General features: G+C 47.3%; 1 protein-coding gene across 2 annotated transcripts in view; it reads left to right on the top strand.

Annotated features, from left to right (window-relative positions):
* LOC133423117 (melanoma receptor tyrosine-protein kinase-like) overlaps nt 1-27,500 on the top strand; it is a 55,330-nt gene that overhangs the window by 10,563 nt on the left and 17,267 nt on the right. For both annotated transcript variants that reach the window (XR_009770799.1, XM_061713252.1), the window contains exons 2-20: nt 10,175-10,326; nt 11,339-11,546; nt 13,080-13,214; nt 13,296-13,364; nt 13,444-13,562; nt 16,359-16,500; nt 17,215-17,328; nt 17,400-17,526; nt 18,981-19,054; nt 19,119-19,212; nt 19,476-19,669; nt 19,744-19,876; nt 20,990-21,080; nt 24,450-24,607; nt 24,700-24,732; nt 24,808-24,952; nt 26,399-26,521; nt 26,587-26,685; nt 27,404-27,500. The exon at nt 27,404-27,500 is cut by the window's right edge and continues 89 nt beyond it. Coding sequence is in view for 1 of the 2 variants with exons in the window: in XM_061713252.1 (XP_061569236.1) it covers nt 10,175-10,326; nt 11,339-11,546; nt 13,080-13,214; nt 13,296-13,364; nt 13,444-13,562; nt 16,359-16,500; nt 17,215-17,328; nt 17,400-17,526; nt 18,981-19,054; nt 19,119-19,212; nt 19,476-19,669; nt 19,744-19,876; nt 20,990-21,080; nt 24,450-24,607; nt 24,700-24,732; nt 24,808-24,952; nt 26,399-26,521; nt 26,587-26,685; nt 27,404-27,500 (2,307 nt within the window). In the remaining variant the exon portion in view is untranslated. The remainder of the gene's footprint in view (nt 1-10,174; nt 10,327-11,338; nt 11,547-13,079; nt 13,215-13,295; nt 13,365-13,443; nt 13,563-16,358; nt 16,501-17,214; nt 17,329-17,399; nt 17,527-18,980; nt 19,055-19,118; nt 19,213-19,475; nt 19,670-19,743; nt 19,877-20,989; nt 21,081-24,449; nt 24,608-24,699; nt 24,733-24,807; nt 24,953-26,398; nt 26,522-26,586; nt 26,686-27,403) is intronic.

The raw sequence follows: 27,500 nt of genomic DNA, 5'->3' as shown, positions 1-27,500 counted from the left end.
TGGTTGGATGGATGATGGATGGAAAGATGGATGATGGATGGAAAGATGGATGATAGATGGATGGAAAGATGGATGATGGATGGAAAGATGGATGATGGATGGAAAGATGGATGATTGGATGATGGATGGATGATGGATGGATGGATGGATGATTGGATGATGGATGGATGGAAAGATGGATGATGGATGGATGGATGGATGGATGGATGGATGGATGATTGGAGGATGGATGGATGATGGGTGGATGGATGATGGATGATGGAAAGATGGATGATGGATGGATGGAAAGATGGATGATGGATGGATGGAAAGATGGATGATGGATGGATGGAAAGATGGATGATGGATGGATGGATGGATGATTGGAGGATGGATGGATGGATGGATGGATGGATGATGGATGGATGGACGATGGATGGAAAGATGGATGATGGATGGAAAGATGGATGATTGGATGGATGGATGATGGAATGAGGGAAAATGGATGGATGGATGGATGATTGGATGGATGGATGGATGGATGGAAAGATGGATGATGGATGGATGGATGATGGATGGAAAGATGGATGGTTGGATGGATGATGGATGATGGATGGATGGTTGGATGGATGGATGATGGAATGAGGGAAATGGATGGATGGATGGATGATTGATGGATGGAAAGATGGAATGAGGGAAAATGGATGGATGGATGGATGATGGATGGAAAGATGGATGGTTGGATGGATGATGGTTGGATGGATGGATGATGGAATGAGGGAAAATGGATGGATGGATGGGTGGGTGAATCGGTTCTGATTAGTTCTGATCAGAACTGATTAGTTCTGATTAGTTCTGATCAGTTCTGATGAGTTCTAAACAGTTCTGATTAGTTCTGATCGGTTCAAATCAGTTCTGATCAACTGTGTACGAGCTCCAGCAGACGCTGCAGAGCCGCTGCTCTGATTTTATCTGCGTCGTAACGCCAGCGACATCATAGGAGGCGGAGTCTCGTCGCAGCGGCCGACGAACCGTCAGGGAGGAAGAACTGGTTTCTGGAATTTTCCTGCAGCAGCTTCAGCGGAGAGACAAACAAGCTGTGGCCCGCGAACAGCGCTGCAGGCAGGACACACACACACACACACACTCCTACACACACACACACACTCCTATACACACACACACACTCCTACACTCACACACTCACACCCTGCAGATTTGCTGATTAGCCTCTGATGGAGCATGTGTGTTTGTTGGTTGGGATCTGTACACACACATTTTGAGGTCAGTTTGTTGCGTTACGGGGGAGTCTCCCCTCACCTACTGCCCCCCCCCAAACACACACACACACACACACACACCCCCGTCTGTAATATGCACCGCGTCATGTGATGCTGTTCCAGCGAGCCGCTGTTGAGCCGCTCAGGACTCTCAGCTGGTCGCCACATTCCTGAGGTGTGTGTGTGTGTGTGTGTGTGTGTGTGTGTGTGTGTGTGTGTGTGTGTGTGTGTGTGTGTGTGTGTGTGTGTGTGTGTGTGTGTGTGTGTGTGTGTGTGTGTGTGTGTGTGTGTGTGCTCCTGCCCACCATGGCATCAGCCGGACGACGTGAGGCACCTTCACCTGAGTGGATCGGTGCAGACCTGCAGCAGCCGTGTATCTGCCTGACACGTCTCATGTTACCTCTGGGGGGCGGAGGTGGAACCAAGGTGGGAACGGAGGTGGAACCAAGGTGGGAACGAAGGTGGATCCAAGGTGGGAGAGGATGTGGAACCAAGGTGGGAACGGAGGTGGAACGGAAGTGGAACGGAGGTGGAACCGATGTGGAACCGATGTGGGAACGGAGGTGGAACAGAAGTGGAACGGAGGTGGAACCGATGTGGGAACGGAGGTGGAAACGGAGGTGGAACCGAGGCTGGATGGAGGTGGAACCGAGGTGGAACGGAGGTGGGAACGGAGGTGGGAACGAGGTGGAAACGGAGGTGGAACCGAGGTGGAACCGAGGTGGAACCGAGGTGGGAACGGAGGTGGGAACGAGGTGGAAACGGAGGTGGAAGCGAGGCTGGATGGAGGTGGGAACGGAGGTGGGAACGAGGTGGAAACAAGGTGGAACGGAAGTGGAAAGGAGGTGGAACCGATGTGGAACCGATGTGGGAACGAAGGTGGAACCGACGTGGGAACGGAGGTGGGACCGACGTGGGAACGGAGGTGGGAACGAGGTGGAAACGGAGGTGGAACCGAGGCTGGATGGAGGTGGGAACGGAGGTGGGAACGAGGTGGAAACGGAGGTGGAACCGAGGCTGGATGGAGGTGGGATGGAGGTGGAACCGATGTGGAAACGGAGGTGGGACCGAGGTGGGAACGGAGGTGGAGCAGAAGTGGGGCCGAGGCTGGATGGAGGTGGGAACGGAGGTGGGAACGAGGTGGAAACGGAGGTGGAACCGAGGCTGGATGGAGGTGGGATGGAGGTGGAACCGATGTGGAAACGGAGGTGGGACCGAGGTGGGAACGGAGGTGGAGCAGAAGTGGGGCCGAGGCTGGATGGAGGTGGGATGGAGGTGAAGTGGACCGGAGGTAGAAACGGTGGTGTGGGCGGGGCCCCTAGTGGTCAGTGGAGGAACCGGCCGAACGCCACCGGTCCGTCTGTGCGTCCTGTTTATTCCAGCTGCTGCTGCAAACGGCGAGAAAGTAGATCCGCTCAGCCCCGCCCCTCCCCCGATCCATCCTCCCGTCACGCCGTGTTTTCTGCTCGGTTTCAGATAATCAATAAAAACACTTAACGGCGGTTTGAGGCCGGCGGCCGCAGGACTGATGCAAAGCTGCCGTCGATGTCAGGCGAGGAAACGTGAGCTGCAGGCGAGGAGACGCATCGATCCTCGTTATCGTTTTCTGCTCCACCGAGCTGGAGAGACCCGCTGACCCAAACTAACCCTAACCCTAACCCTGGACCCTAGTGGTCTGTAGAGGACCTGCAGGTCTGGATCTGGACCCTAGTGGTCTGTAGAGGACCTGCAGGTCTGGATCTGGACCCTAGTGGTCTGTAGAGGACCTGCAGGTCTGGATCTGGACCCTAGTGGTCTGTAGAGGACCTGCAGGTCTGGATCTGGACCCTAGTGGTCTGTAGAGGACCTGCAGGTCTGGATCTGGACCCTAGTGGTCTGTAGAGGACCTGCAGGTCTGGATCTGGACCCTAGTGGTCTGTAGAGGACCTGCAGGTCTGGATCTGGACCCTAGTGGTCTGTAGAGGACCTGCAGGTCTGGATCTGGACCCTAGTGGTCTGTAGAGGACCTGCAGGTCTGGATCTGGACCCTGGTGGTCTATAGAGGACCTGCAGGTCTGGATCTGGATCCTAGTGGTCTGTAGAGGACCTGCAGGTCTGGATCTGGACCCTAGTGGTCTGTAGAGGACCTGCAGGTCTGGATCTGGACCCTAGTGGTCTGTAGAGGACCTGCAGGTCTGGATCTGGACCCTAGTGGTCTGTAGAGGACCTGCAGGTCTGGACCTGGACCCTAGTGGTCTGTAGAGGACCTGCAGGTCTGGATCTGGACCCTAGTGGTCTGTAGAGGACCTGCAGGTCTGGATCTGGACCCTGGTGTTTATGTTGTTTATGTGTTTTTACATAAAATCATCAAAAATGTCAGTTATTTACATTTAACGTTTGTGATTTTGCAGACGCTTTTATTTTGTTATTTGATAACATCTTGAGTGTAGGTCCTGGTTTCAGGTCTACTAGTCCTGGTTTCAGTTCTACTGGTCCTGGTTTCTACTAGTCCTGGTTTCACCTCTACTAGTCCTGGTTTCTACTAGTCCTGGTTTCAGGTCTACTAGTCCTGGTTTCACCTCTACTAGTCCTGGTTTCAGTTCTACTAGTCCTGGTTTCAGTTCTACTAGTCCTGGTTTCAGATCTACTAGTCCTGGTTTCAGTTCTACTAGTCCTGGTTTCAGCTCTACTAGTCCTGGTTTCAGTTCTACTAGTCCTGGTTCCAGTTCTACTAGTCCTGGTTTCAGTTCTACTAGTCCTGGTTCAATATCTACTAGTCCTGGTTCAAGATCTACTAGTCCTGGTTTCAGGTCTACTAGTCCTGGTTTCAGTTACTAGTCCTGGTTTCAGTTCTACTAGTCCTGGTTTCACCTCTACTAGTCCTGGTTTCAGTTCTACTAGTCCTGGTTTCAGTTCTACTAGTCCTGGTTTCAGATCTACTAGTCCTGGTTTCAGTTCTACTAGTCCTGGTTTCAGCTCTACTAGTCCTGGTTTCAGTTCTACTAGTCCTGGTTTCAGTTCTTTAGTCCTGGTTTCAGGTCTACTAGTCCTGGTTTCAGTTCTACTAGTCCTGGTTTCTGTTCTACTAGTCCTGGTTTCAGTTCTACTAGTCCTGGTTCCAGTTCTACTAGTCCTGGTTTCAGTTCTACTAGTCCTGGTTCAATATCTACTAGTCCTGGTTCAAGATCTACTAGTCCTGGTTTCAGGTCTACTAGTCCTGGTTTCAGTTACTAGTCCTGGTTTCAGTTACTAGTCCTGGTTTCAGTTACTAGTCCTGGTTTCAGTTCTACTAGTCCTGGTTCCAGTTCTACTAGTCCTGGTTTCAGTTCTACTAGTCCTGGTTCAATATCTACTAGTCCTAGTTTCAGATCTACTAGTCCTGGTTTCAGTTCTTTAGTCCTGGTTTCAGGTCTACTAGTCCTGGTTTCAGTTCTACTAGTCCTGGTTTCAGGTCTACTAGTCCTGGTTCCAGTTCTACTAGTCCTGGTTTCAGTTAAACTAGTCCTGGTTCCAGTTCTACTAGTCCTGGTTTCAGATCTACTAGTCCTGGTTTCAGTTCTTTAGTCCTGGTTCCAGTTCTACTAGTCCTGGTTTCAGTTAAACTAGTCCTGGTTCAGTTCTACTAGTCCTGGTTTCAGGTCTACTAGTCCTGGTTTCAGGTCTACTAGTCCTGGTTTCAGTTCTACTAGTCCTGGTTTCAGGTCTACTAGTCCTGGTTCCAGTTCTACTAGTCCTGGTTTCAGTTAAACTAGTCCTGGTTCCAGTTCTACTAGTCCTGGTTTCAGATCTACTAGTCCTGGTTTCAGTTCTACTAGTCCTGGTTTCAGTTCTACTAGTCCTGGTTCCAGTTCTACTAGTCCTGGTTTCAGATCTACTAGTCCTGGTTTCAGTTCTACTAGTCCTGGTTTCAGTTCTACTAGTCCTGGTTTCAGTTCTACTAGTCCTGGTTTCAGTTCTACTAGTCCTGGTTTCAGTTCTACTAGTCCTGGTTTCAGATCTACTAGTCCTGGTTTCAGTTCTACTAGTCCTGGTTCCAGTTCTACTAGTCCTGGTTTCAGTTCTACTAGTCCTGGTTTCTACTAGTCCTGGTTTCAGTTCTACTAGTCCTGGTTTCAGTTCTACTAGTCCTGGTTTCAGATCTACTAGTCCTGGTTCCAGGTCTACTAGTCCTGGTTTCAGTTCTACTAGTCCTGGTTTCAGTTCTACTAGTCCTGGTTTCAGTTAAACTAGTCCTGGTTTCAGTTCTACTAGTCCTGGTTTCAGCTCTACTAGTCCTGGTTTCAGCTCTACTAGTCCTGGTTTCAGTTCTACTAGTCCTGGTTTCTGATCTACTAGTCCTGGTTTCAGTTCTACTAGTCCTGGTTTCAGCTCTACTAGTCCTGGTTTCTACTAGTCCTGGTTTCAGTTCTACTAGTCCTGGTTTCAGTTCTACTAGTCTTGGTTTCAGTTCTACTAGTCCTGGTTTCAGTTACTAGTCCTGGTTTCAGTTCTACTAGTCCTGGTTTCAGTTCTACTAGTCCTGATTTCAGTTCTACTAGTCCTGGTTTCAGTTCTACTAGTCCTGGTTTCAGTTCTACTAGTCATGGTTTCAGCTCTACTAGTCCTGGTTTCAGTTCTACTAGTCCTGGTTTCTACTAGTCCTGGTTTCAGTTCTACTAGTCCTGGTTTCAGTTCTACTAGTCCTGGTTTCAGTTCTACTAGTCCTGGTTTCAGTTCTACTAGTCCTGGTTTCAGTTACTAGTCCTGGTTTCAGTTCTACTAGTCATGGTTTCAGCTCTACTAGTCCTGGTTTCAGTTCTACTAGTCCTGGTTTCTACTAGTCCTGGTTTCAGTTCTACTAGTCCTGGTTTCAGTTACTAGTCCTGGTTTCAGTTCTACTAGTCCTGGTTTCAGTTCTACTAGTCCTGGTTTCAGTTAAACTAGTCCTGGTTTCAGTTCTACTAGTCCTGGTTCCAGTTCTACTAGTCCTGGTTTCAGTTCTACTAGTCCTGGTTCCAGTTCTAAATTGGTAGATTTCTTAATTTTAGAGAGAATGTATCCAGTCATCATTAAAAAGTTTATTTCATTGTTTTGAGGAGAATCTCCTGCAGAGGTTCTAAATCTGTGTGCTGCCAGGTTGGGCAGGTTTCAGCCCAATTGGGCTGAAAAATATATATTTGGGCTGCTTTTCCTGGTTTTTACTGAATATTTAGGAGAAATTATGAACAAAAAATGTCCATTGCGGCAGAGAAATGTATAAACACAATACTCACTGATATTTTATTTGCTTTAATCTACTCAATTTAATGTAGTCTTTGTTTAGAGCCTGAACTTTTCTTGACTATTTAGTGGTGTTGTGAAACCTTAAATGTATTACGCATTTAATGATTGAAGGTTTTAACATAGAGAAAATATGATTCGGGCTGGTTTTTCAGTATTTTGGCAGGTTTTTCATCGCGTTTGGGCTGGAACCTGTCAGATCTGGCAACCTCGACCTCAGCGTCTTTTTGGTCTTAAATTTTGTTTTAAAATGGTATTAAAAAGTCTTAATTTAACCTGGTCAGACCTGTAGACGCCCTGTCCTGGACTGCGTGCCTTCCTTCTCAGTCCAGGTTCTGGATGGGTTCCCATCAGGACTCTGCTGGGTCCGTTCGGAGGGGGGGGTCTCATGGACCCGTGTCTGGGCTGGTCCTGGATGACATGAAGACAGTGAACCTTCCAGGGCGCCGGGTCAGAACCACGCAGCCCAGGTGGGCGTGAGGCAGAAAGAAACGTGTTCGGCTTCAGAGGACGGAGAGGCGGAAACGAGGGATGAGGGATTGATGGGGCCGTCACAGCGAGGGTGAGGAAACAGGACAAGAGGGAACGAAACAAAGAGTGTCGGGGAACACAGGAAAGAGGGAGAGTGGAAGGCAGGGACGGGGAATAGCTGAGAGGAAGAGGAGGATGACGGAGGGGGATGCAGGGAGGAAGCCAGGTGGACGAGTGAAAGAGAGAGAGAGGATGAAAGATTGAGGGAGGAGAATAAAAGAGGGATGAATTCCAGGCGTAGCGGAGGAGAGCTGGTCTCTTGGCTGGTTAGCCGCGGGTCCAGATGTGGGGAACCCCCGAGGCTCCGGCTCACGGGCCGCCTCCAGGACGGGCCGTCGGCCAATCAGAGAGAGGCTGGGGGCAGCTGTGTTATCTTTGTGACATCACAGCGGGAGGCCGGCCAATGGGAATGCAGCCAGAGAGCTGCAGCGTTTCTGGAGAGGAGCAATAGTTAAAGGAGCCGTATGTAAGAGCAATAATAAAACAAATCATAAAATGACCCCGATATGTCAACAGACATTTAAAAATCATGTTCATTTCAAATACTTATGTCACTGACAACAGCACTCAAGCCAGGATATTCCAGTTTAAAAAGAGGAGTTGCAGCCCTCAACTGATGTTTATGTTGTCATTTTTTGTTTTGGCCTGAAGCTCCACCCTCCACCTATCTCCCAATCACCAAGTCAGTATTGTTTCTGAAGCTCCACCCTCCACCTATCTCCCAATCACCAAGTCAGTATTGTTTCTGAAGCTCCACCCTCCACCTATCTCCCAATCACCAAGTCAGTATTGTTTCTGAAGCTCCACCCTCCACCTATCTCCCAATCACCAAGTCAGTATTGTTTCTGAAGCTCCACCCATCTCCCAATCACCAAGTCAGTATTGTTTCGGCATCCGGGTTGCCAGCTCGGCTCTAATTATGGCAGCCATGGCAGCCTACGTTCCTGCTGCATTCTGCAGCCTACCTGGCAACCTCTGGTCGGGGGGAGGAGGGGGAGGGTACACGCCGCTCAACAATATTTTGAAAGTGACTGCAGTACCAGTTTTGGCCATTTCTTACAGACGGCTCCTTTAAAGGAGCCTGAGGCTCCTTTTAAGAAATGAGACTCTCTAGCGCCACCCTTCGCTACGACGGCCGTTGGGGGTACTGCAGCCAACAGTGAAGCCGGCACGGGAGAACGGGGAGAACGCGCATGCAGCGTCATGTGACGTCACATCCACAGGACAGCGCGGGAAATTCGGGACCGAATTGCAGCACATTTTGCAGCACACAGCCTGTTCAAGGCAACGGAGAGATACACTAGAGGGCTCATTCTTTTGGGTTTGGAACGCTTCATCTGACATTATTACTAGAAAACTTAAAACGTATACGAATTTTTTTCATAAATCCTGCCTCAATCCTGCCTCATGCTCCTTTAAAGGTTTAGAGACCAACTGGTGGTGGAGGGATGAGGGTCTGGACCTGGACCCCTGATGGACCGCTGTAGACCAGAGTCCTCCAGAGACACGTGTGAGGACGTCTCTGGCAGGTGAAGCTGGGTCACGTGATAGGAAGTGACCTCAAACGCAGCAGTAAATGGAAAAAGTCAAAATCTTGGAAAGACCTGGTCCAAGTCCAGACCTGGACCTGGTTGAGAGGCTGTGGTGGGAACTTCAGAGAGCTTCCAGCGTCACCTGGACCGGTTGCTCCGCGTAGGGGGGACCTGGACCATCGTGGGGGGGACCTGGACCATCGTGGGGGGATCTGGACCATCGTGGGGGGGACCTGGACCATCGTGGGGGGGACCTGGACCATCGTTGGGGGGATCTGGACCATCGTGGGGGGATCTGGACCATCGTGGCGGGACCTGGACCATCGTGGGGGGATCTGGACCATCGTAGGGGGATCTGGACCATCGTGAGGGGGATCTGGACCATCGTGGGGGGATCTGGACCATCGTAGGGGGATCTGCACCATCGTAGGGGGATCTGCACCATCGTAGGGGGATCTGGACCATCGTGGGGGGATCTGGACCATCGTGGGGGGGACCTGTACCATCGTGGGGGGACCTGTACCATCGTGGGGGGACCTGTACCATCGTGGGGGGATCTGGACCATCGTGAGGGGGATCTGGACCATCGTGAGGGGGACCTGGACCCACGTGGGGGGGGTCTGGACCATCAATATTCTCGTGCATGTGGGCTCTCCGGTGCAGGAAGCAGGTTCAAATGGCATCATTGGAGCATTTGCACGGGCAATGAGGCGCCAGATCTCAACGTTGGTCTGCTGCCTTGCTCTGGGGCAGCAGGGCTGCTGCCTTGCTCTGGGGCAGCCGCCCTGCGGCCTTGCTCTGGGGCAGCAGGGCTGCCGGGATGTTTGCTCAGCTGTCATGGCCCGTGGTGTGGGGCGTGGAGGAAGAACCGGCAGGGCAGGTGAGGGACACGCCTCCACTCCTCTCTGCATCCTGAACTCTGGGTTTTAAACTTGTAACGTCACTCCGGACGGCGGCGGTGGAACCTCAGCAGATGCTCGGGGTTTGGAAAGACGGTTTTTCTCTCATATTCATGTCGTTCCAAGCAAAGCAGGTGGTAAAAGCTGTGGTCCGAGGACTGAACCTTGGGGAACCCCCGGGTCTCAGAAGGCTGCCCCAGGCAGCAACCCGGGCCTGCTGGGCTTCATTCCTCACCTACGTGCTCGGTGGTTGCGTCACACCTCTCAGGCTCCTCCCGATGCGTCTTTAAATACCCTGCTTCACTTTACGGAGCTCTGCGATGAGACACGCAGCAATAAGACGACTGAACCACTTCCGACAGTTCAGAGTCGTCGGAGAGCTCAAAGTTTAAAATGTCTTTTGTTTCCTTGTTTTCAGTCTGAATATTGTTTTTTTTTCTTTTTAATCTAATCTCAAAATATAGTTGTTCCTCCCGGCTGAAAGTCCCAAGCCAAGCTTGTATTTACCTTTCCCACCCAAGAAGTGCTTCCTCTAGTCCTTTATGCATTCATTCATGCAACGCCCCCAGATTAGCATCAGAACTGTAACGAGCTGGTTCTTGTGAGGAGAGTTGGAAGGTTTTGTCCCTCGGATCGGAGCGTAGTGGTGGGCGGTGGAACGGCGCCATCGAGTGGCCCCAAGCGGCGCCGGCGCTAACAGCTGTTTCTGTTTCAGTGTGCCAGGGGATGAGCAACCAGCTCACGCAGCTCGGGACCCGTGAGAATCACTATGACAACATGGCGAGGATGTACTCCAACTGCTCAGTGGTGCTGGACAACCTGGAGGTCACCTACACCCTGGAGCACCAGAACCTGTCCTTCCTGCAGGTGTGTGCCTGCAGCGCCCCCACGTCTTACCTGTACTTGTTCATTTAGTTTCTTTGTTTCTCTTTTCTTTTTTTTTTCTTTATGATTAATTTTGTTATAAGATTTATTTTTCTTGTTTTTTTTTTAAGATTTATTTTTCTTGATTTCTTTTTTCTTTGATTTCTTTTTCTTTTTTTTCTTCTTTGATTTATTTTTTTAAGATTTATTCTTGATTTTTTTTATTATATTTTTCTTGATTTTTTTTTTTAATGATTTATTTTTCCTGATTTTTTTTTTCTTTCATTTTTTTCTTTCATTTTTTTCTTGATTTGTTTTCTTTTGATTTTTTTTCTTGATTTTTTTTTTCTTTCATTTTTTTTTTATATTTATTTTTATCGATTTTTTTTTTTTTTTTATCAGAATTTTGACTTTTTTTTAGAAATGAAGAAAAAAAATCCTCCCTAAATGTTTTTGTTTTGTTTTAAAGTTTCTGAAAAAAGTCAGAATTCTGTCATTTTTCTCAGAATAAATTTTTCTTCTTCAGTGGCCCTGATCCTATTCCTTAAATATTTCATTCTCTGATATTTCAAACTTGGAGTGATAATTTTTCTGGTCCCTTTGAGACAGTTGCAACGATTTAAATAACGTTATATTTCCATGAGGTCAGATTCTCGTGGAGGAACTGGAGCCTTAGACGAAACCAAACCTTGTTCCTGTAAGCCACCTCTGTTAGCCACCTGGTGAGCAGCAGTACCACGTCTGACCACACGGGGCGCCACGTCTCAGCCTCGACCTCCGACCCAACAGAGCAGGGATCTGGCCCGGCGCGGCGGGGCAGCGGTCAGTGATACGACCCCCGTGTGGTCAGACGTGGTACTGCTGCATGCCGTCACGTAGCTGCTCGGATGCAGAGCATCATGGGAAACCAGCAACGACGTGCTGCAGGCCACAGACGGAAACCAAGGTCCCGCTCCGCTATGGGATGTGTCTCTGGAAGCTCTTGGTCACTTCTCTCCTCCTCCTCTGTCTGCAGTCCATCGAGGAAGTGGGCGGCTACGTCCTCATCGCCATGAACGAGGCGGCGACCCTCCCCCTGCTCAATCTGAGGCTGATCCGGGGGCAGAACCTCTACGAGGACCGCTACGCCCTGCTGGTCATGTCCAACTACAACAGGAACCACTCGTCCGCCACGCTGAACTACACCAGCGGCCTGCGGCGGCTGGAGCTCAGCAGCCTCACCGGTAAAAATAATGTTGAATAAATCTGCCTACCAACTTCACGTTTCTCCCGGAAACTCGGCGTGACGGTTTGTTGTGAACATCTGTCCTGGTACCAGTGTTGTTTCCGTCAGCCTGTTTCAGTTTTAGTTTTAGTCTAGCCTTGGGGTCAAGCTATCATTTTAGTTTTTATTAGTTTTAGTCACGTTCATTCTCCTTTTAGTCGTGTCAAGTTTCAGTCGACTAAAAGTCTGAACATTTTAGTCTTATTTAAGTATTTTAGTCAGTTTAGAATTGTCCAGGACCATTTTAGTCTAGTTTTAGTCAAAGATTGTATTTATCCAAACCCATTTTACAATTCAAACAAGGTTATCTTATTATTTATATTATTGTTACCTTATAGACTCAAGAATACATTAATTCCAGATACAGAAGACTCTAATTTGAGGTCACAACATGTGTATTTTTCCACATTTCTCCCCATCTTTTTCTTTTTCTTTTTTAAACTTTATTTTTAAAGATTTGTATATTTTGGACATTACAACAAAAATGTAATAGTGACATAAAATCTAAAAACAGGTCGGGTCAGTGAGACATTGTGATATCAACAGCAAAGGGAAAGCCACATGGCAGCATTGGAAGTTATCTCCATCAAAAGTCCCAAACATAAATCCTACCGTTACAGAGGGATGTGAAGAACCTGTACAACTGTTTATCTTCATAGACATCTTCCTCCATCTTTCTCCATCTTTTGCTTTTTCCACGACACGTTGGGTTTTCTTATCCACGTCTATGTAGGAAAGTGGATCCAAAGATGGATCTTCTTCTTCTCCAGCCCCAGAGCAGATCCCTGCGTTTCTCTATGTAACTTTGTTTTTAATAGACGTTAACTAGAGCTCTGCGTTAACGGCATCAGCCTCTAACTCTGCAGCTGCATCTTCTGGATCTGATTCCCCGCTGCAGCGACTGGGATTGAGGACTAACGTCACCCAGCAGAACTAAACCAGAGAAACTACTGAAAACATGGACATTAAACCAGAGAAACTACTGAAAACATGGACATTAAACCAGAGAAACTACTGAAAACATGGACATTAAACCAGAGGAAACTACTGAAAACATGGACATTAAACCAGAGAAACTACTGAAAACATGGAGATTAAGGATCTTTGTTAGAACATTTCGTCTCGTTTTTGGTCAACTGAAATGAATACACATTTTAGCAGAGTTTTTATTTTGTAATCTACATTTTAGTCTGGTTTTTATTCCTCTATGATATTGCATTATATATTTAATTATCGTTATTGTCACATGACCAGCATTTTCGTTGTGTCTCGTCTTACTCAGGTGATAAAGTTTCGTTGATGACCATATTTAGTCATAATTTTCCTTGACGAAAGCAACTTTACCTGATAGGAAGAATAAAATATGCTTGACATTCCCCGCTGCGCCAGTCTTCTCCCTAAACCAGTGGTTCTCAACCTTTTAGGGGTCCTGGACCCCCCCCCATACCGGAGACAACTCACACCTCGGTATGTTTATTTTGTGTCTCCTCAGAGATTTTGACCGGAGGGGTGAAGATGACCCACAATCCTTTGCTGTGTAACCTGGAGACCATCCAGTGGTGGGACATCGTGGACCAGACCAAGAACAGCAGCATGTATTTCAAGCCCGACCCGTTCCCACGGCGATGTACGAACCCGCCAGCATCGGAGCGTCCGAGCCGGGCGACGGCGGCCGACTCTGACGGCGTGGGTGTGTGTGTGCTTGCAGGTGAGGCGTGTGACCCCGGCTGCACCAGCGGCTCGTGTTGGGCGGCGGGACCGGACCACTGCCAGAAAGGTAAACGGCCCACGGCCCCTGCAGGTCATGTGACTGAGGTCATGTGACTGGTGGTCACGCCTCTCCGTGTGTGTTCCAGTCACCAAGCTGCGGTGTGCGGAGCAGTGCAGCGGGAGGTGCCGCGGCCCCGAACCCATCCACTGCTGCAACCAGCACTGCGCCGCCGGCTGCACCGGCCCTCGAGCCACCGACTGCCTGGTCAGTGTCTCCAGTCGCGACGCCAGGAGCTCACCCACTCACCCTGTTCCCCGCTCACCCTGCTCCCCTCTGCTCCCCGCTCACCCCCCCCCACGTCAACTTTCAAACGCCGCAGCAGCAGCAGAGAAAATGGTTGTTTCCTTTTGACCTGAATCACCGCCGTCGTTGCACCGGTCAGTTAGCACCGGTCAGTTAGCACCGTATTTTCTGCACTATGAGGCCCTAAAATCCAAGCAACCATCACCCAGCATCAGTGTTGGGACTAACGCGTTATTTAGTAACGCGTTTCAGTGACGCCGTTAGTTTTGCGGTAACTAATACTCTAACGCATTACTTTTTAAATTCAGTAACGCAGTTACCGTTACTAAAGGTGCGTTACTCCGTTATTTCTGGCTACAGTGAAGCTTTTTTCCCCCACATGCGGAGACCAGACGAAACGTAGTGTGTGTGTGTGTGTGTGTGTGTGTGTGTGTGTGTGTGTGTGTGTGTGTGTGTGTGTGTGTGTGTGTGTGTGTGTGTGTGTGTGTGTGTGTGTGTGTGTGTGTGTGTGCGTTCAAAAACATGATGGTCATGACGAGCCAAGAGAAGGTGAGTTTTGCGAGATATTGTCATTACAGTAATCCCTGGTTTTTCGCAGGGGTTACGTTCCAAAAAGAACCTGTGATAAGTGAAATTCTTTTTACAATTATTATACAAAGCTTCAAATTGCGGAGATCAGCACCGCCTCGCACGTATTCCACTGCTCTTCTGAGCCGCTGCATCCTGACTCTGCAGCGTCTTTTTCTCCTAAAGCCGCGGTGCAGGTGTGTTTTTTCAAGAGAAGAAAATAGTTTCGTTGTCTTCGCTCTTTTTTCTTCTGGGCAAAAAGATTCTTATAAACCGACACCATGGATTATATCTGAGACTGTAATGAACGATTCATCAAAGAGTCCCGTTCCTGAGCTGCTGCTGAAGCTCATTGGCCGTTCTCAGCTTGTTGCTAAGCGACCAACGTTATTGATACAGGAAGTGAAGAAGATCGGAGACTGTTTAGCCAATCAGAATGCAGAACACAAGGGACAATGTAAATCCATACAGTACCTGCTGAAATGAAGGCTAGAGGGGCATTAATGGGAGCATTTAAAAAAATGTTTTTGTTTAAAGTAACTCAATAGTTACTTTTCATAGTAACGCATTACTTTTTGTTCTAAGTAACTGAGTTACTAACTGAGTTACTTTTTTAATGAAGTAACTAGTAACGGTAACTAGTTACTATTTTTCAGTAACTAGCATAACACTGCCCAGCGTCTAGTCAACGTTACCTTACTGTAGTTAGACGCCAACGTTAGGTTTTTAGATTAAACCCAGTTTATCCAGTTATAATCAAATGTTGGAAAACAACGTTGTTCCAACCTCACACTAACTTCAGCTGGCAACGGTGAACCAATCAGAGAACAGGACGTAGTTCGACGCTCACCTCCTCCACTTTTTATTGGTGGATTTGCGGAAGACGAATGATTTAAAATGTGAGTTTATTTCTCTGTTTTAGTTACAATTCAACAATAGTCTGAGTTGAATAAAGTTAGTCAGACTGTTTAGTTTGGCTTTATATGTTTTATCATCGCCTGATGATCCCACAAATACGGGACCTCATTATCTGTGACATTTACACGCTACAGATGGTTGAAAGATCCCCCACAAATCCCTATTTTACCAAACGAAGAAGTCTTTTTTTTTTTTTTTTTTTAATTGAGATCAATAGCCAAAGTAACAATGGTACATACATCTTCATAACTATTTCGAGGAAAAAAAAAACAATAGAAAGATCACTAAATTCAGTGACCGTAGTGTACCAAGTATCACTAAAAGAAAATCACAAGTCAAAGATTTTTTTTCCCTTTTTTTTTTAACCCCTCCAACATAGAAACATAAAAATAAAATAAAAATAAATTGATATAAAATTATAGCAGGATAAGAATTAATTACGCAAAAAAAGAATAGAAAATAAATAAATAAAAAGAAAAGAAAAATAAATAAATAAATTAAAAAAATTAAATTAAATTAAAAAAAAGAAAACAGCTCAATAAACTATTACTCTAAACACCATAATGCAAATACACACCCACACATAAATACAATTGCAAAAAGGAAAGAAAAAGTATATGAAAACACCTGAATGAGTGCCAAGCACTAACAGGCACCTCTAAGTGGGTAACACTTTTAAGTTTGAAACATGGGATATGAAATATTGCCATCTTTGATAGAACCTTTCAGTACTTCCACGACTAGAGTACCTGATTTTTTTCAAGTTTCAGAAAAGACATCATATCCTCAAGCCACATAGAAATTGTGGGACTTACAGCAGATTTCCAATGTAACAATAATGTACGCCTTGCTATCAAAGACGTAAAGGCCACAACATCTCTCTGGGCTGAGTTTAAATTCAGTGAGGAATCCGGAATCCCAAATATGGCGATGAGAGGAGAGGGCTTCAGATTAATTTTAAAGACCATAGAGAGAGTCTTAAAATAATTCAACCAAAAATCATATACGAAGAAGTCTTTTTAAATCTGAACAAATGCACATCTAAATATCTAAAAAAAAAAAATCTAAGAAGGGAGTCAGCATTAAACCAATCAATCGATCTGCTATCGAGCTCAAAGCTACCCTTCAGTTACGGTTACCGTGGCAACGTGACAACGCAGGCCTGAGTGTGAAGTGATGCGGTGGATCAGCGCTGGCTGCGTTCTGCTGGTCCTCAGACTCCCAGCCAGCGCGCGGCGTGTTGTGGTTGTGATGTGTGTTGTCCCTCCGCAGGCCTGCAGGGACTTCAACGACGGGGGAACCTGTAAGGACGCTTGTCCTCCGCTGACCATTTACGACCGGAAAACCCAGACGGTGGTCAGCAATCCCAACGCCAAGTACACCTTCGGAGCCACCTGCGTCAAAGCCTGCCCACGTATGCATGATGTCATACACATATCAGCCCCGCCCCCTTAGCTGCTGTTGCTAAGTCAGACTGTCTATCAGCGTTACTGCAGCTTTACAGCGTCGTTTCTGCCAGGACCTAAATATGAACCGGAGGGAAATGCAGGAAGTCTGAAACACATCTGATGACGGTTTAAAGAAGCTCCGTCTCATCGTTGTCGTGACAACAGATTGCAACCTCCAGGATCGACACTCGTTTGGTTTTAATTAGTTTAATGTGGAAACATCTTGTTAGGTATTTATGTTTGGAGGAAGAACTCCTGATTGAATTTAGCTCCTTTTTTTTAGTTCGTTAATTTCTCCGAGACAAAGTGATAAAATAAGTTTAGGTAACTTCATCAGAGTAATAAATCTGATTTATGTCAGAACAAATGAAGACATCGTAATTGGTCTTCTGGATGTTAAATATGCACTTTAACTCATCCTCTCAGAATACCACAAATCAGTAGTTCAAAAGACGCAGTTTCAACATTTGTTGGACACAAACTCCATAAGCAGCTGAGGGTTTTCTGCTGAGCTGAAAGCTGCAGAAGTCCGAGTTCTGGTCCCTGAGGAACTGATACTCAACAGTCATTGGCTCATCTGTGTGTGAGGGGCGGGGCTTACCGATAGGTCACCATGTCCCGCCTTTGTCGAGTCCTCCTGCCATCCTCGGGGGCTTCACCGTCTGCTTCTGGTTCTGTAGACAACTACGTGGTGACGGAGGGCTCCTGCGTTCGTACCTGCAGCGCTGGGATGTACGAGGTGGAGGAGAAGGGAGTCCAGCGCTGCAAACCCTGCGATGGGCCGTGTCCTAAAGGTAGAGACACACAAACACCTGAAACCTGGGAAATGACAACAGGAAGTCTGAGCGCGGCGTGTTTGTTGCAGCCTGTGACGGCGTCGGGGTCGGCTCGCTGGTCAACACCATCGCTGTCAACGCCTCCAACATCGAGTCCTTCAGGAACTGCACCAAGATCAACGGGGACGTCCTCCTGGTCGAGGCCTCCTTCACGGGGTGAGGGCGTGGCGCCCCCGGGGCTCCTGCTATATTTTAAACAGGCCTTGAATGTCTTAAAAACAATCTAAAGCTTGTTTTTTCTACATAAAACAGAAATTCAGCCTGTGGGCCATGTCTCTAGTTTTACCGCTTCTAACCTCATTCTCTATGCTGGATTCTGATGGGAGGAGGGGGTATGATAATGAGGCTCTGTGCTGATTGGCTGCTTGAATGACGTGTAGCAGGGGATGGAACAAAGCCTCGCTCCGGGGAGAAGAGCAGCCGGCTGCGTACACAAAGCTGTCCCATGCGAGAAGCTTCTGCGACAAAATAAATTCCATTGCTTTATTTTTTTTGTATGGGACTGTCCTAACTGGCCGCGAGTTTAACGGTTTCAGTGTGGACAGAGAGCGTCCGATGTCACGCAGCTCGACGCGATAGTCGGACGCTTGCATGCAGTTACACGGTTTAAACGGATCTTAAAGCGTGATTTACGGTTCTGCGTTAAATCGACGCGTACCCTACGCCGTAGGCTCTGCGTTGGTGTAACGCGGAACCATAAATCAGCCTTTAGTCACCTCGTCTTCACACAGGAAGATTTAACTGAATTCTAAACAGGGACACCAGTTATTTACTCCGATCCCTCATAATTTCATATGTTACAAGAAATCACAACACTGAATTTTCACAAATGGCAACTTTATTGTTAAAAAAATAACATAAGTTGTATATAAATAACATGTATGCACTATTGCTCGCTCAAGGAAGGAGCGTGCGTCTTCTGAAGGTGTCGTTGAACAGCTTCAGGTGCTTGGAAGATCTGAAACCATAGACAGAAGAAAAATGTATTACGGTACTAATAGAGCTCCGTAACACGGAGTAACACCGGAGCTAAGCTTAATACTTAGCCCATGCAAAGATCATCACATAAAAAAATAACGTCACTTACCGCTGACTCGTGTGCAGTTGCCGGGTCCGTACTGTGGGAACTGATCCTTTTTAGGAGGGTAAATTTCGATGCAAAACCTCATTTCTACTCTCCCTCGCTGTGGAAACAGCCAGCGCTTCTGAACAATGGCTGAAGCTCCAGCCAGCTGAGCTGGTTGTGGGCGTGGTTTCAGCAGCGGAGGCCGACCTATGGAAATCAGCTCCTGTCGTTACGTAACGACAGGAGCTGATTCTGAACGGCTCGTAGAAAGTCACATGACACTGGGGGATTCAGTAGGGTGGGGGGAACAAACCTTGCAGATTTTCATGGGATTTCATCTTCCCTGTGTTGGCAGGGTGAGGGGAGACCACTTTATACATGTTAAAACAAGAAAAAACGTGTTTTTCATAATAGGTCCCCTTTAAAGCCGGTCCATGTGGAAATACCACTTCTGACCACACGGGGGCGGTGGGGAGCGAATCCTCTGCTGATGGGTGGGGGTGCTTCGGTTGTAGCTGACACTTGTTTTGATTGGTTGTTCCAGGGATCGTCACTATAACATCCCGCCCATGGACCCTGAGAAGCTGGAGAGCTTCAGGACGGTGAAGGAGATCACCGGTAAGTATTGGGGGGGGCTGATGCCGTTGGCGACGATGGTGGAGTCAGTGTTTGTGTTGTCCAGGTTTCCTGATGATCAACTGGTGGCCCCGCAATCTGACGTCTCTGTCGGTGTTTGAGCAGCTGGAGATCATCAGGGGGAGAACCACCTTCCTGAAGTGAGTCCCATCGTCTGCGAACGTTTGACTCATATTTAACGTCATTCAGGTTCAGAACAGCAGGATTTTTTTTGAGGTCATAACTTTGCGCCTGGTGCTCGTTCAGGTCCCTGTGGAACTGATACTCAACAGCCATTGGCTCATCGGCGGCTATTTGATTATCTGCACATTTATTCCCGTTATTTCCACCAAGAGGAGAGCCAGATGTTGCCCTCGGGCCTGGACTGGGTTCACGTTGTCTCCCGTCTTGTCGTTGACTGCAGTCGTTTCAGCCTGGTGGTGGTGAACGCCAAGCGGCTGCGGTGGCTCGGCCTTCGCTCTCTGAAGGAGGTGAGCGCCGGCGGGGTTCGCCTGACGGGCAACGCCGAGCTGTGCTACACCGACACCGTGCAGTGGTCCCACCTCTTCAGATCCAAGGACCAGAAAACCACCAACACCGACCCCCTGGCCGCGTGCGGTGAGTCCCGACTGCGCTGGGTTCTTCCCATCACGCAGAGAAGCAAAGAGAAATAAGCAGACGTTCTCCCACAGAGCGGCAGAACCGGACCTGCGACCGGGAGTGTTCGGAGGAGGGCTGCTGGGGTCCGGGTCCCACCATGTGCGTGTCCTGTCGGCACTCGGAGCGCAGGGGGCGCTGTGTGCTGCTCTGCAACCTGCTGCAGGGGTGAGAGCTGCAAGTCCCACTGGAGAGGTTCTCAGAACCCAGCAGACGGGAAGACGTGGCATCGAGGGCCACGTCTTCCCGTCTTGGGACAGGTTTTTAAACACTCGGAGAAGGAGACCTGTCCAACATGGACCACAAGTCCAGAGGTGTCTTCAGTATTCACATTCATTACTCAGGTAGAAGTATAGATACTAGAGTTTAAAAATACTCCTGTAGAAGTTGAAGTATCAACTCAAGTTTTTTACTGAAGTAAAAGTATAAAAGTACTGGTTTCAAAACTACTTAAAGTATAAAAGTAAAAGTAATGTAAGGGGGAAAAAAGCCATTAAGGACAAAAGCCATTGAAAATGAATGCATCTTAGTATAATGCAAATATATTAAAGAACCATATATGTGTACTATTGAGCATTAACATGTGTTTCAGAGAGCAGGAGATATGATGACTAGTTGCCTATAAGTATTGTAATGGTGCAAAAAGTCAAACTTCATAGGCATGTTATCTTTTATCCTAACCTTTATTGGAATGTACATCCAAGTTTAGTTGCAGGAATCTGAGGGAACGGATGTAAGAACAAAACTGGACAAGAACATCTGAAACAACCACAACCAAATTCACTCTATCCGGATGGAGCAATTTAACTGGATAGTTTTTATTTAAAGGCCGAAATGAAATAGAGTAACGAGGCTGTTTTTAAAATGTAAGGAGTAAAAAGTACAGATAATAGTGTGAAAATTTAAGGAGTAAAAGTAAAAAGTCGTCTGAAAAATAATTACTCCAGTGAAGTATAGATAACCAAAATTTCTACTTAAGTAAGGTAACGAAGTATTTGTACTTCGTTACTTGACACCTCTGCATAAGTCCTGCATCTCTGCTGGTCCAGAGATCTGCGGTGCAGAGGTCTGACTTACTCCGTGTCTCAACTTTCGTGAATATTTCAGTTGTTTTCTTTAACAAAGGTTCTCAGGGTTTATGTAGCAGGTTTGTTCTGGTGCGTTGGGGGCTGTTGGGGGCCGTCCGGAGCGGTTTTGAGCGGGTCCAGTCATTGTTGAAGTCATTGTTCTGGTGTCATTGTCCTGAACTTGTCCTAACTAATCCTCTCTGTTGCACCGCAGCTCACCTCGAGAGGTGGAGATGAACGGGAGCTGCGTCGAGTGTCACCCCGAGTGTCTGGTCCAGACGTCCAGCCCGACCTGCCATGGACCGGTCAGTCTGTATATATACAGTAATCCCTCATTTTCCGCGGGGATTATGTTCCAAAAAGAACCCGTGATAAGTGAAATCCGCGAAGTAGCAACCTTTTTTTTTTTTAACAATTATTATACATGTACAAGGCTTTCAAATCGCGGAGATCAGCCCCGCCGCGACCCGATTAATTAGATTTGAACGGGAGAAAATGAAAAATGATTATGAAAAAAATATAATTTGTACAGTAAGACAAATTGTGACTTGTAGGTATTTCACTGCTCTTCTGATGCTGCTGCATCCTGACTCGCTCTGTAGCGTCTTTCTTCTTCTAAAACCCAGGTGGGTTTTTTCGAGAGAAGAACATAGTAATGGGTAGTTTTTATCGCTCTTTTTTCTTCTGGGCAAAAAGATTCTTATAAACCGACATGCGACCATCCATTATATCTAAGAACTGTAATGAACGATTCATCAAAGGCTCCCGTTCTTCAGCTGCTGCTGAAGCTCATTGGCCGTTCTCAGCTTGTTGCTAAGCAACCAACGTTGTTGACACAGGAAGTGAAGAAGCGGAGAGACTGTTTAGCCAATCAGAATGCAGAACACGATGCACCATGCAAGTCCGTGAAGCAGCGAGACATGAAAGGTGAACCGCGTTATAGCGAGGGATTACTGTGTGTGTGTGTGCATACATATATATATATGTGTATGTATATATATATATATATATATATATATATATACATATATATATATATATATATATATATATATATATATATATATATATATATATATATATATATATATATATATATATATATACATACACATACACATACAAACCCAATTCCAAAAAAGTTGGGACACTGTACAAATTGTGAATAAAAATAGAATGCAATTATGTGGAAGTTTCAAATTTCAATATTTTATTCAGAATACAACATAGATGACATATCAAATGTTCAAACTGAGGAAATGTATAATTTTAAGGGAAAAATATGTTGTTTTTCAATTTCATGGCATCGACACATCTCCAAAAAGTTTGGGACAAGCCCATGTTTACCACTGTGGGGCATCCCCTCTTCTTTTTATAACTGCAAACGCCTGGGGACTGAGGAGACAAGTTGCTCAAGTTTAGAAACAGGAATGTTGTCCCATTCTTGTCTAATACAGGCTTCTAGTTGCTCAACTGTCTTAGGTCGCCTTTGTTGCATCTTCCTCTTTATGATGTGCCAAATGTTTTCTATGGGTGAAAGATCTGGACTGCAGGCTGGCCATGTCAGTACCCGGATCCTTCTTCTACGCAGCCATGATGTTGTAATTGATGCAGTATGGGGTCTGGCATTGTCCTGTTGGAAAATGCAAGATCTTCCCTGAAAGAGACAACGTCTGGATTAGGGATGTCCCGATCAGGTTTTTTTGCCCCCGAGTCCGAGTCCGAGTCCTTTGATTTTGAGGACTTGCCGATACCGAGTCCCGATCCGATACTTTTATAAAACAATAAAAAATGAAGAAGAGAAAAGAAAATTATGCAGGATGACCCTTTTATTATATTTTAACATGTGTACAGTAAACTGAGCACATAGGAGGTAGGCAGCTTGAACATTCTTAAGTCAGTATAAAAAAATTTTTCTTCACATTAGAAGTAGAACAACTACTAGTGCAACATTAGAACAATCAAACATTAGAACAATCAAACATTTGTGGTGTTAAAAGCAGCTTTGTCCTTGCCACCCCTCGAAATCCCCATTTGACAAATCTTACAGTTTGCGACAGCATTGTTCTCCTCGTTCACTCTGAAGTAATTCCACACAACAGACATGATAGCATAGGGCTGCTTCAGCTTCAAAACAAACAGGCGTGCTCTCCGCGCATGCGGTGTATGGCTGCCGCTCCGAGCCCACTACTCCACGTGTGCGTTGATTTATGGTCCCGCGTCACACCAACGCAGAGCCTTCAACGTAGGGTCTGGCGTAGGGTGCGCGTCGCCGCGAACCCTACGCTGTAGACTCTGCGTCGGTGCGACGCGGAACCATAAATCAACGCACACGTGGATGTCGGCGCCAGTGAGTATTTTCACCGGACATTTTGACCGGAGAGATTATAAAATACCGGACTTCGGCATATTTTACCGGACAAAGTCCGGCAATTACCGGACAACGGAAACCCTGATATATATATCCGATTCCTGATCGGCTCATAACGTCCGAGTCCGGATCGAGTCTGCAATCACGTGATCGGCCCCGATTTCCGATCACGTGATCGGATCGGGACAACTCTAGTCTGGATGGGAGCATATGTTCTAGAACTTGGACATACCTTTCAGCATTGATGGTGTCTTTCCAGATGTGTAAGCTGCCCATGCCACACGCACTCATGCAACCCCATACCGTCAGAGATGCTTCTGAACTGAGCGCTGATAACAACCTGGGTTGTTCTTGTCCTCTTTAGTCCGGATGACATGGCGTCCCAGTTTTCCAAAAAGAACTTCAAATCTTGATTCGTCTGACCACAGAACAGTTTTCCACTTTGCCACAGTCCATTTTAAATTAGCCTTGGCCCAGAGAAAACGCCTGCGCTTCTGGATCTTGTTTGGAAATGGCTTCTTTTTTGACCCATAGAGCTTTAGTCGGCAACGGCGAATGGCACGGTGGATTGTGTTCACCGACAATGCTTTCTGGAAGTATTCCTGTGCTCATTTTGTGATTTCCACTACAGTAGCATTCCTGTATGTGATGCAGTGCCGTCTAAGGGCCCGAAGATCACGGGCATCCAATATTTTTTTGCGGCGTTGACCTTTACGCACAGAGATTGTTCCAGATTCTCTGAATCTTTGGATGATATTATGCACTGTCAAACTCTTTGCAATTTTTCTTTGAGAAACTCCTTTCTGATATTGCTCCACTATTTTTTGCCGTAGCATTTGGGGAATTGGTGATCCTCTGCCCATCTTGACTTCTGAGAGACACTGCCACTCTGAGAGGCTTTTTTTATACCCAATCATGTTGCCAATAGACCGAATGATTTGCAAATTGGTCCTCCAGCTGTTCCCTATATGTACATTTAACTTTCCCGGCCTCTTATTGCTACCTGTCCCAACTTTTTTGAGATATGTTGATGCCATGAAATTGAAAAACAACATATTTTAACCTTAAAATTATAAATTTCCTCAGTTTGAACATTTGATATGTCATCTATGTTGTATTCAGAATACAATATTGAAATTTGACACTTCCACATAATTGCATTCTATTATTATTCACAATTTTACAGTGTCCCAACTTTTTTGGAATTGGGTTTGTACATACATAGAAGGTTGGCCCAGGCTTGGAACAGCTTGAGTATCGGTCTGCAGATGTGCAGTAGTTGATACGTCCCCCCCCCCTGCAGGGCCCGGACCAGTGCTCCCACTGCGCCCACTTCAAGGACGGCTCCCACTGCGTGCTGCGCTGCCCCCACGGCGTCCTGGGAGACGGAGACACGCTGATCTGGAAGTATGCTGACGAGGCGGGCCGGTGCCAGCTGTGCCACCAGAACTGCTCCCAGGGGTGCGTGCTGCAGTCCGAGCCGCCGCCGCCGCCGCCGCTTCCACGTGCGTCTGCTTCTGTCGGCTGAAGGTTCTCCCTGTTTGTGTCTGCAGGTGTTCTGGACCCGGACTGTCCGGATGCACGGGGTGAGACTTTGACCAGGAACCTCAGATCCCCCCCCCCACATGTAACCCTGACCCAGGTCTCCTGCGTCTCCACAGCCCTGCGGCGTCCTCCCTGCTGGCGGTGCGCGTGGTTGGGGGACTCCTGGTGGTCGTCATCGTCTCGCTGGTCGTCCTGGTGTTGCTACGGCGACGGCGGATCCGGAAGAAGAGGACGACGCGGCGCCTCATGCAGGAGATGGAGGTGGGAGTTTACTCACTAACGTGCAGAACCGGCAGCGGGCTGGGAACCGGGGCCGGGGCTGGGAACCGGGGCCGGGGCTGGGAACCGGGGCTGGGAACCGGGGCCAGGAACCGGGGCTGGGAACAGGGGCTGGGGCTGGGAACAGGAGCTGGGGCTGGGAACCGGGGCCGGGGCTGGGAACAGGGGCCGGGGCTGGGAACCGGCGCCAGGGCTGGGAACCGGGGCCGGGGCTGGGAACCGGGGCCAGGAACCGGGGCTGGGAACAGGAGCTGGGGCCGGGAACCGGGGCTGGGAACCGGGGCCGGGGCTGGGAACCGGGGCTGGGAACCGGGGCCAGGAACCGGGGCTGGGAACAGGAGCTGGGGCTGGGAACCGGGGCCAGGAACAGGGGCTGGGAACAGGAGCTGGGGCTGGGAACCGGGGCCAGGAACAGGGGCTGGGAACAGGAGCTGGGGCCGGGAACCGGGGCTGGGAACCGGTGCCGGGGCTGGGAACCGGGGCTGGGGCCGGGAACCGGTGCCGGGAACCGGGGCCGGGGCTGGGTTGTTCTGGGTGCCTAATATTACAGTTTTACCTGGAGGAGCAGGATTCTGGGAACCCAGACGTCCGTCCCTCCGTTCTGATGTTCTGATGCAGAACCTCCAGAGCTCAGGGTCGGGGGTCAGGGTTCAGGTCCTGCCCGGACCAGGAAGTCTTTATATATTTTGTATTGTACTATGTTTATTCCCTACATTACATACTGTTTAGAAATATGGGGGAGTGCATATTTTACCCATACTAAACCGATCTTTATTCTTCAAAAAAGAGCGGTAAGGATTATCACAAAATCAAATTATAGAGAACCATCAAATTAATTATTTATTAAATTAAGGGCATTTAAATTAATGGATTTAGTGGAATACAAAAAAGCATTGATAATGTACAAAATGTTCAACAGATTGTTACCTAGTAAAATTGTAAGCATGTTTAAAATAAGGGTAAGTAGATATGAGCTTCGAGGGAAACATATGATTGAAAAACCTTCAAAGTCTAGGACTAAAATTAAAGATCAATGTATTACTGTAAGGGGTGTAAATATATGGAATGCACTTGATGAAAAATTGAAGATGTGCCAGTCGATTCATGCATTCAAACGTTTGTTTAAGTTTAATGTGTTTGAAAAATATGAGGGATCCAGTAGATGATACTATTACGGAATTATGTTCGGGATTGTGTAAACAAAAGGATTTTTTTGTATGATGTTTTGTATGTTGCGATCTGAATAAGTTGATCATGTGAGAAGGGTCGGCGTAAATAAGCAATAGCTTCAGCCTATTCCTTTTCGGTTAGGTCTCTTTATTATGTGAACTAATGCTTTCTGTTGGTGTCTAAATTCTGAATGACCTGGCCGAAATAAATATATTTTCATTCATTCATTCAAGTCACTGAGCTTCTGTTGTTCTGCAGCTGGTCCAGCCGCTGACCCCGAGTGGCCACGCCCCCAACCAGGCCATGCTGAGGATCCTGAAGGAGATGGACTTCAGGAAGGTCAGGGTTCTGGGCTCCGGGGCCTTCGGGACCGTCTACAAGGTAGTGTGCAGCGCCGTCCTTCAGAGCAGCTCAGCAGGGGGAGGATGTAACGTGTGTGTTTTCAGGGTTTATGGATCCCTGAAGGGGAGAACGTGAAGATCCCCGTAGCCATCAAGGTCCTGAGAGAGGCCGCGTCCCCCAAAGCCAACCAGGAAATCCTGGATGTGAGTTTCCTTCTTCCGGTCTGGGCTAGGGCTGGGCGATATATCGAGATTTTAATATATATCGATATATTTTCAAACGCGATATGGTACGAGACAATATCGTTTATATCGATTTAAGAAAAAAAAATATATATATATTTTTGTTTTATGATTTTGATATAGCTTATTTTGTGACAAATTGACTTGAATGTTTTATTTGAGATTTGCACAAATGTTTTGTTATTTGCACAACTGTCAACCTCAGTGGAAAAGTCTGCCTGTTACTGTCTACATTTCTATTAATTGCACAGTGTATTTTAATGTAATTGTTATGCAGGAAAGGGATATTTGTTTTATTTTATTCAAGAAGCATTTTTATTCTATATATGCAGGCGGTTTATTTTTTTTCATTTGTTTTATACATACCTCTGTTAATAATTGGCACAAGGCTTTGTATTAAAACTGACTGTTTTTTAAAGGGTTTGCCTCAGAAAAAAATGAAGCTAACAGAGATGCTATGCTATAATGCTTTGGGGGAAACTCCAATTATGGCACACAAAAAATATCGATATATATCGAGTATCGCCATTCAGCTAGAAAATATCGAGATATGACTTTTGGTCCATATCGCCCAGCCCTAGTCTGGGGTATTTGAGGTGTGTGCCTGTTCAGCGCTGCCCCCCCGACCCCAGACCGGCTCACCGTGTCCTCCGTGCTCTCCGCCGGTGTGCTGTTGCAGGAGGCCTACGTGATGGCGAGCGTGGAGCACCCCCACGTGTGTCGGCTGCTGGGGATCTGCCTGACGTCGTCCGTGCAGCTGGTGACCCAGCTGATGC

This window comes from Cololabis saira, chromosome 22 (genome assembly GCF_033807715.1).
Source record: "Cololabis saira isolate AMF1-May2022 chromosome 22, fColSai1.1, whole genome shotgun sequence".
In the NCBI taxonomy this organism is placed as follows: domain Eukaryota; kingdom Metazoa; phylum Chordata; class Actinopteri; order Beloniformes; family Belonidae; genus Cololabis; species Cololabis saira.
The sequence above is the reverse complement of the archived record's forward strand: the minus strand, read 5'-3'. Positions and strand labels throughout refer to the sequence as shown.